The sequence below is a fragment of the Medicago sativa genome, chromosome 2, assembly GCF_051527215.1.
Source record: "Medicago sativa cultivar Bolivia chromosome 2, Bolivia_mono, whole genome shotgun sequence".
Classification (NCBI taxonomy): domain Eukaryota; kingdom Viridiplantae; phylum Streptophyta; class Magnoliopsida; order Fabales; family Fabaceae; genus Medicago; species Medicago sativa.
The window spans coordinates 44068923-44078607 of NC_140750.1; the positions used below are offsets into that span (position 1 = coordinate 44068923).

The following is a 9685-nucleotide window of genomic DNA, read 5'->3' on the forward strand; positions in this document are numbered from 1 at the left end:
AGCTAAAATCTGATTTTTGCGACAAAGTCATTCCAATACTTTCATTTTTCCGAATACAAAACCAAATAGGTTCACATATCATGTTTTGTATCAAGGGAGATTGAGGGACAAGTTCAACCTTTATCAAACTTCTAACCTTACAGGCTAAAATCTCATTTTCGCGACAAAGTCATTCCAATACTTTCATTTTTCCGAATATAAAACCAAATAGGTTCACATATCATGTTTCGCATCAAGGGACATCGAGGGATAAGTTCACTGTTTATCAAACTCTAACCACATAGGCTAACATTTCATTTTCGCGACAAGGGTCATTTCAATACTTTCATTTTATCGAATTTCAAACCAAATAGGTTCACATATCATGTTTCGCATCAAGGGACATCGAGGGACAAGTTCACTGTTTATCAAACTTCTAACCACATAGGCTAACATTTCATTTTCGCGACAAGGGTCATTTCAATACTTTCATTTTACCAAATTTCAAACCATATAGGTTCACATATCATGTTTCGCATCAAGGGACATCGAGGGACATGTTCAACCTTCATATTTAACAAACATGTAACAATATAAGCTAAAATTTCGTTTTCGCGATAAAGGTCATCTCATTACTTTCTATTTACCAAATTTAAAACGAAATTGGTTCAAATATTATGTTACGCAATAAAGGACATCGAGGGACAAATTCAACATTAATATTTATCAAACTTTTAACCATATATGCTAAAATCTCATTTTTAGGACAATGGTCATTCAAATAATTTCATTTTGCCGAATACAAAACCAAATAGGTTCACATATTTCATGTTTCGCATCAAGGGACATCGAGGGACAAGTTCACTGTTTATCAAACTTCTAACCACATAGGCTAACATTTCATTTTCGCGACAAGGGTCATTTCAATACTTTCATTTTACCGAATTTCAAACCAAATAGGTTCACATATCATGTTTCGCATCAAGGGACATCGAGGGACATGTTCAACCTTCATATTTAACAAACATGTTACAATATAAGCTAAAATCTCGTTTTCGCGATAAAGGTCATCTCATTGCTTTCTATTTGCCAAATTCAAAACGAAATTGGTTCAAAAATTATGTTATGCAATAAAGGACATGGAGGGACAAATTCAACATTAATATTTATCAAACTTTTAACCATATAGGCTAAAATCTCATTTTTGGGACAATGGTCATTCAAATAATTTCATTTTGCCGAATACAAAACCAAATAGGTTCACATATCATGTTTCGTATCAAGGGAGATCGAGGGACAAGTTCAACCTTTATCAAACTTCTAACCATATAAGCTAAAATCTCATTTTCGCGACAAAGTCATTCCAATACTTTCATTTTTCCGAATATAAAACCAAATAGGTTCACATATCATGTTTCGCATCAAGGGACATCGAGGGACATGTTCAACCTTCATATTTAACAAACATGTAACAATATAAGCTAAAATTTCGTTTTCGCGATAAGGGTCATCTCATTACTTTCTATTTACCAAATTTAAAACGAAATTTTTTCAAATATTATGTTACGCAATAAAGGACATCGAGGGACAAATTCAACATTAATATTTATCAAACTTTTATCCATATTGGCTAAAATCTAATTTTTAGGACAATGGTCATTCTAATAATTACCGAATATAAAACCAAATAGGTTCACATATCATTTTTCGCATCATGGGACATCGAGGGACAAGTTCACTGTTTATCAAACTTCTAACCACATAGGCTAACATTTCATTTTCGCGACAAGGGTCATTTCAATACTTTCATTTTACCGAATTTCAAACCAAATAGGTTCACATATCATGTTTCGCATCAAGGGACATCTAGGGACAAGTTCAACCTTTATCAAACTTCAAGCCATATAGGCTAAAATCTCATTTTCGCGACAAAGTCATTCCAATACTTTCATTTTTCCGAATACAAAACCAAATAGGTTCACATATCATGTTTCGTATCAAGGGAGATCGAGGGACAAGTTTAACCTTTATCAAACTTCTAACCATATAAGCTAAAATCTGATTTTTGCGACAAAGTCATTCCAATACTTTCATTTTTCCGAATACAAAACCAAATAGGTTCACATATCATGTTTTGTATCAAGGGAGATTGAGGGACAAGTTCAACCTTTATCAAACTTCTAACCAAACAGGCTAAAATCTCATTTTCGCGACAAAGTCATTCCAATACTTTCATTTTTCCGAATATAAAACCAAATAGGTTCACATATCATGTTTCGCATCAAGGGACATCGAGGGATAAGTTCACTGTTTATCAAACTCTAACCACATAGGCTAACATTTCATTTTCGCGACAAGGGTCATTTCAATACTTTCATTTTATCGAATTTCAAACCAAATAGGTTCACATATCATGTTTCGCACCAAGGGACATCGAGGGACAAGTTCACTGTTTATCAAACTTCTAACCACATAGGCTAACATTTCATTTTCGCGACAAGGGTCATTTCAATACTTTCATTTTACCAAATTTCAAACCATATAGGTTCACATATCATGTTTCGCATCAAGGGACATCGAGGGACATGTTCAACCTTCATATTTAACAAACATGTAACAATATAAGCTAAAATTTCGTTTTCGCGATAAAGGTCATCTCATTACTTTCTATTTACCAAATTTAAAACGAAATTGGTTCAAATATTATGTTACGCAATAAAGGACATTGAGGGACAAATTCAACATTAATATTTATCAAACTTTTAACCATATATGCTAAAATCTCATTTTTAGGACAATGGTCATTCAAATAATTTCATTTTGCCGAATACAAAACCAAATAGGTTCACATATCATGTTTCGCATCAAGGGACATCGAGGGACAAGTTCACTGTTTATCAAACTTCTAACCACATAGGCTAACATTTCATTTTCGCGACAAGGGTCATTTCAATACTTTCATTTTACCGAATTTCAAACCAAATAGGTTCACATATCATGTTTCGCATCAAGGGACATCGAGGGACATGTTCAACCTTCATATTTAACAAACATGTTACAATATAAGCTAAAATCTCGTTTTCGCGATAAAGGTCATCTCATTGCTTTCTATTTGCCAAATTCAAAACGAAATTGGTTCAAAAATTATGTTATGCAATAAAGGACATGGAGGGACAAATTCAACATTAATATTTATCAAACTTTTAACCATATAGGCTAAAATCTCATTTTTGGGACAATGGTCATTCAAATAATTTCATTTTGCCGAATACAAAACCAAATAGGTTCACATATCATGTTTCGTATCAAGGGAGATCGAGGGACAAGTTCAACCTTTATCAAACTTCTAACCATATAAGCTAAAATCTCATTTTCGCGACAAAGTCATTCCAATACTTTCATTTTTCCGAATATAAAACCAAATAGGTTCACATATCATGTTTCGCATCAAGGGACATCGAGGGACATGTTCAACCTTCATATTTAACAAACATGTAACAATATAAGCTAAAATTTCGTTTTCGCGATAAGGGTCATCTCATTACTTTCTATTTACCAAATTTAAAACGAAATTTTTTCAAATATTATGTTACGCAATAAAGGACATCGAGGGACAAATTCAACATTAATATTTATAAACTTTTAACCATATTGGCTAAAATCTAATTTTTAGGACAATGGTCATTCTAATAATTACCGAATATAAAACCAAATAGGTTCACATATCATTTTTCGCATCATGGGACATCGAGGGACAAGTTCACTGTTTATCAAACTTCTAACCACATAGGCTAACATTTCATTTTCGCGACAAGGGTCATTTCAATACTTTCATTTTACCGAATTTCAAACCAAATAGGTTCACATATCATGTTTCGCATCAAGGGACATCGAGGGACAAGTTCAACCTTTATCAAACTTCAAGCCATATAGGCTAAAATCTCATTTTCGCGACAAAGTCATTCCAATACTTTCATTTTTCCGAATATAAAACCAAATAGGTTCACATATCATGTTTCGCATCAAGGGACATCGAGGGACATGTTCAACCTTCATATTTAACAAACATGTAACAATATAAGCTAAAATTTCGTTTTCGCGATAAGGGTCATCTCATTACTTTCTATTTACCAAATTTAAAACGAAATTTTTTCAAATATTATGTTACGCAATAAAGGACATCGAGGGACAAATTCAACATTAATATTTATCAAACTTTTAACCATATTGGCTAAAATCTAATTTTTAGGACAATGGTCATTCTAATAATTACCGAATATAAAACCAAATAGGTTCACATATCATTTTTCGCATCATGGGACATCGAGGGACAAGTTCACTGTTTATCAAACTTCTAACCACATAGGCTAACATTTCATTTTCGCGACAAGGGTCATTTCAATACTTTCATTTTACCGAATTTCAAACCAAATAGGTTCACATATCATGTTTCGCATCAAGGGACATCGAGGGACATGTTCAACCTTCATATTTAACAAACATGTTACAATATAAGCTAAAATCTCGTTTTCGCGATAAAGGTCATCTCATTGCTTTCTATTTGCCAAATTCAAAACGAAATTGGTTCAAAAATTATGTTATGCAATAAAGGACATGGAGGGACAAATTCAACATTAATATTTATCAAACTTTTAACCATATAGGCTAAAATCTCATTTTTGGGACAATGGTCATTCAAATAATTTCATTTTGCCGAATACAAAACCAAATAGGTTCACATATCATGTTTCGCATCAAGGGACATCGAGGGACAAGTTCAACCTTTATCAAACTTCTAACCATATAAGCTAAAATCTGATTTTTGCGACAAAGTCATTCCAATACTTTCATTTTTCCGAATACAAAACCAAATAGGTTCACATATCATGTTTTGTATCAAGGGAGATTGAGGGACAAGTTCAACCTTTATCAAACTTCTAACCATACAGGCTAAAATCTCATTTTCGCGACAAAGTCATTCCAATACTTTCATTTTTCCGAATATAAAACCAAATAGGTTCACATATCATGTTTCGCATCAAGGGACATCGAGGGATAAGTTCACTGTTTATCAAACTCTAACCACATAGGCTAACATTTCATTTTCGCGACAAGGGTCATTTCAATACTTTCATTTTATCGAATTTCAAACCAAATAGGTTCACATATCATGTTTCGCATCAAGGGACATCGAGGGACAAGTTCACTGTTTATCAAACTTCTAACCACATAGGCTAACATTTCATTTTCGCGACAAGGGTCATTTCAATACTTTCATTTTACCAAATTTCAAACCATATAGGTTCACATATCATGTTTCGCATCAAGGGACATCGAGGGACATGTTCAACCTTCATATTTAACAAACATGTAACAATATAAGCTAAAATTTCGTTTTCGCGATAAAGGTCATCTCATTACTTTCTATTTACCAAATTTAAAACGAAATTGGTTCAAATATTATGTTACGCAATAAAGGACATCGAGGGACAAATTCAACATTAATATTTATCAAACTTTTAACCATATATGCTAAAATCTCATTTTTGGGACAATGGTCATTCAAATAATTTCATTTTGCCGAATACAAAACCAAATAGGTTCACATATCATGTTTCGTATCAAGCGAGATCGAGGGACAAGTTCAACCTTTATCAAACTTCTAACCATATAAGCTAAAATCTTATTTTTGCGACAAAGTCATTCCAATACTTTCATTTTTCCGAATATAAAACCAAATAGGTTCACATATCATGTTACGCATCAAGGGACATCGCGGGACAAGTTCACTGTTTATCAAACTTCTAACCACATAGGCTAACATTTCATTTTCGCGACAAGGGTCATTTCAATACTTTCATTTTACCGAATTTCAAACCAAATAGGCTCACATATCATGTTTCGCATCAAGGGACATCGAGGGACATGTTCAACCTTCATATTTAACAAACATGTAACAATATAAGCTAAAATTTCGTTTTCGCGATAAGGGTCATCTCATTACTTTCTATTTACCAAATTTAAAACGAAATTGGTTCAAATATTATGTTACGCAATAAAGGACATCGAGGGACAAATTCAACATTAATATTTATCAAACTTTTAACCATATTGGCTAAAATCTCATTTTTAGGACAATGGTCATTCAAATAATTTCATTTTGCCGAATACAAAACCAAATAGGTTCACATATCATGTTTCGCATCAAGGGACATCGAGGGACAAGTTCACTGTTTATCAAACTTCTAACCAAATAGGCTAACATTTCATTTTCGCGACAAGGGTCATTTCAATACTTTCATTTTACCGAATTTCAAACCAAATAGGTTCACATATCATGTTTCGCATCAAGGGACATCGAGGGACATGTTCAACCTTCATATTTAACAAACATGTTACAATATAAGCTAAAATCTCGTTTTCGCGATAAAGGTCATCTCATTGCTTTCTATTTGCCAAATTCAAAACGAAATTGGTTCAAAAATTATGTTATGCGATAAAGGACATGGAGGGACAAATTCAACCTTAATATTTATCGAACTTTTAACCATATAGGCTAAAATCTCATTTTTGGGACAATGGTGATGAACACTATTTTGTGAACATTGTTCATATTTGACTTTTAGCTATAAATTGATAAATGTTCTTTCTTCAAAACTTCTAAAACAGCCCTTAAATGACCACAATGTTCCTCTAAATTTTTGCTATATCAAGATATCATCAAAATACACAACAACAAATTTTCCCAAAAATTCCCTCAAAACATGGTTCATGAGTCTCATAAAAGTACTTGGTGCATTAGTTAAACCAAACGGCATAACCATCCACTCATACAAACCATATTTTGTTTTAAAAGCAGTTTTCCATTCATCCCCCTCCCTAATTCTTATTTGGTGATAGCCACTTTTCAAATCAATTTTAGAAAATAAACATACACCAAACAATTCATCAAGTAAATCATCTAACCTAGGAATTGGATGTCTATACTTAATGGTGATATTGTTAACAGCCCTACAATCAGTGCACATTCTCCAACTACCATCTTTTTTTGGAACTAGAATAACAGGGACAGCACAAGGACTTAAACTTTCTCTTACCCATCCTTTACTTACCAATTCAGCAACTTGATTTTGAATTTCTTGAGTTTGCTGGGGATTGCTTCGGTAGGCTGGACGGTTTGGTAAAGATGCCCCTGGAATGAGGTCAATGTGATGTTCAATACCTCTTATATGTGGTAGCCCATTTGGTATCTCTTTAGGGAACAAAGCATCAAACTCCTGCAAAAGAAATTCAACACAACTTGGAAATTTTTGAGTGTTAGGAGTGTTAGAAAACAAAGCCACCTCTTTGCAAAATAGCAAATATAGGGGCTGTTTGGTAACAATGGCATTCTTTATTTCTTCTTTTTTTGCCATGAAACTTTCTTTCTTTTCTTTTTCTTTCTCTTTTCTTTCTTTTTCTTTTTCTTTTCTTTCTTTTTCTTTTTCTTTTTCTTTTCTTTCTTTTTCTTGCGCATATTTTTCTTTTTCTTGCGCATATTTTTCTTTCATTTTCTTTTGATCTTCTCTTACATCATTAGGACTCAATGGTGCAAGAGTAATTTTTTTACCAAAGTGCAAAAAGGAATACTTATTACTTCGGCCATCATGTTGCGCTCCTCTATCAAATTGCCATGGCCTTCCTAACAACAAATGACAAGCCTCCATTGGTACTACTTCACACACAACAACATCTTCATACTTCCCAATTTTAAAACAAACCTCTACTTGTTTGTCAACAAGCATTTCTACACTTTCACTAAGCCATTGAAGTTTGTAAGGCCTAGGGTGAGGTCTTGTTTCTAATTCTAATTTACCCACCATGTGTGCACTAGCAACATTAGTACAACTACCTCCATCAATAATTAGAGAACATACCTTTCCTTGCACTAAGCATCTTGTATGGAAAAGGTTTTCCCTTTGATTTGATTCTTCCTCCTTGGCTTGGTTTCCTAACATCCTCCTAATCATGAGAAATTCACCATTTTCACCATCCTCCTCTTCTTCTCCTCCTTCATCATTCACGACACCCTCCTCCTCCTCAAGGTCATCATTTTCTTCAATTAACATAGTTCTCTTTGTTGGACATTGAGAGGCTATGTGTCCTTGACCTTGGCACTTGAAACACTTAACAACTTTGTTAGTAGAAACATTTTGGGATGAAGTAATGTTTTTACCTTTAGGATCACTCATGGCCTCCTTAGGTGAAGAGGTACCATCCTTCTTTTGCTTGTCCTTCAAACTTGAAGAATTGAAAGAAGAAGTTGAGCTTCTTCTCAATTGACCCTTCCTTTTGAGTTGTTGTTCAACCTTGATGGCTTGATGGACTAATTCCTCCAAAGACATGTAATGATGCAGCTCCACAATGTCACTAATGTCACGGTTAAGTCCATGAATGAACCTAGCCATGGTTGCTTCGTGATCTTCCACCACATTGGCTCTAATCTTTGCCACCTCCATCTCCTTGGAATATTCTTCAACACTTTTAGAACCTTGAGTGAGTCTTTGTAATTTGTTGTGCAAATCCCTATGGTAATAGGATGGCACAAATCTCCTCCTCATGATTCTCTTCATCTCCTCCCAAGTTGCAATGGGTGGTTCATTATACCTCACCTTCTCTTTGATCATTTGATCCCACCATATTAGAGCATACTCCTTAAATTCAATGGCTGCCACCTGCACTTTTTCAACATCAGAATAATCATGACAATTAAAAATTTGTTCTATTTTGGTCTCCCACTCTAGATATGCCTCCGGATCATTCGCTCCCACAAAGGATGGAACTTTGATCTTAATACTCCTCAACCTATCCTCCCTTGGCCTCTCATCCCTCCTTCTAGGCCTACTTCCATCATCCTCCCCACCACTTCCATCAGTAGTTAAACTAGCTTTTAACTCATCAATTTGTTCTTGAAATTGTTCAGCTTGCACCTGCAACATGGCTTGAAACCTTGTTGTGAGTGCATCTAATAGTAACTTATTTGGACCTTCCTCAGTCATGATTCCCTAAAACTAATCCTCACAAGTGTTTACACTCACTCAAATTGGCTTTTTTTTTTTTTTAATGTATCACTCTTTCATTTTTCCACTCAATTGCTCTTTTGAGTTCTTTAGAGAAACCAAGTAAATCAAGGTAAGAAAACTTTCAAAATGGTGAAAATCAAAACACAAACTTAACACAATTCAAGGAATGAAAAAAAACAAAGGTTTGGAAATGATGTGAACAAGGAAACTAATTCAAATTCTGAAATGACAAGATAAATGGAAAACAAGGAAAGTGTGGCAATTAAAACACAAAAACGAAATTGATGAACACAAGCAACAATTTTGATTTTTTTTTTAATATATATATTTTTTTTCGAATTTTTTTTTTTGTAAGATGAAAATCAGAATGATGAACAAGAAGAATTTGATACCTTTGAACTTTTGGCCCTTTTAAAAGGAACCTTGCTCTGATTACCACTTGATGAACACTATTTTGTGAACATTGTTTATATTTGACTTTTAGCTATAAATTGATAAAAGTTGCTTGCTGAAAGATTAAATATAGACAAAGAAACACAAGAAATAGACTGAAAATATTGTGAATGAAAAGATGTGCAAAAGGAATACGAAAATTTTGTAATTGGGGTTAACTTTGACAAGTGTTTGAATTGAAAACGTGAATT

At 33.7% G+C, this 9685-nt stretch overlaps 1 protein-coding gene across 1 annotated transcript; it reads right to left on the minus strand.

Annotated features, from left to right (window-relative positions):
• Positions 1–6601: 6601 nt before the first annotated feature.
• On the minus strand, positions 6602–9017 carry LOC146946857 (uncharacterized). The gene is made up of 4 exons (XM_085748325.1): positions 8328–9017; positions 7740–8252; positions 6946–7256; positions 6602–6683 (listed from the first exon to the last, which is right to left on the minus strand). Exons 1-4 carry the CDS (start codon positions 9015–9017, stop codon positions 6602–6604), a joined length of 1596 nt encoding a protein of 531 aa, XP_085604451.1.
• Positions 9018–9685: the final 668 nt, after the last annotated feature.

What these genes read in the sequence shown, in the direction of transcription:
- LOC146946857 (XM_085748325.1), bottom strand. Translation starts at nt 9,017, where the DNA reads ATGACTGAGGAAGGTCCAAATAAGTTACTATTAGATGCACTCACAACA. An exon ending in TAGTCCATCAAGCCATCAAG is followed by an intron (nt 8,253 to 8,327) that starts GTTGAACAACAA and finishes TCAAGTTTGAAG; the next exon opens with GACAAGCAAAAGAAGGATGG. An exon ending in TTGTTGACAAACAAGTAGAG is followed by an intron (nt 7,257 to 7,739) that starts GTTTGTTTTAAA and finishes TTTCTTTTGCAG; the next exon opens with GAGTTTGATGCTTTGTTCCC.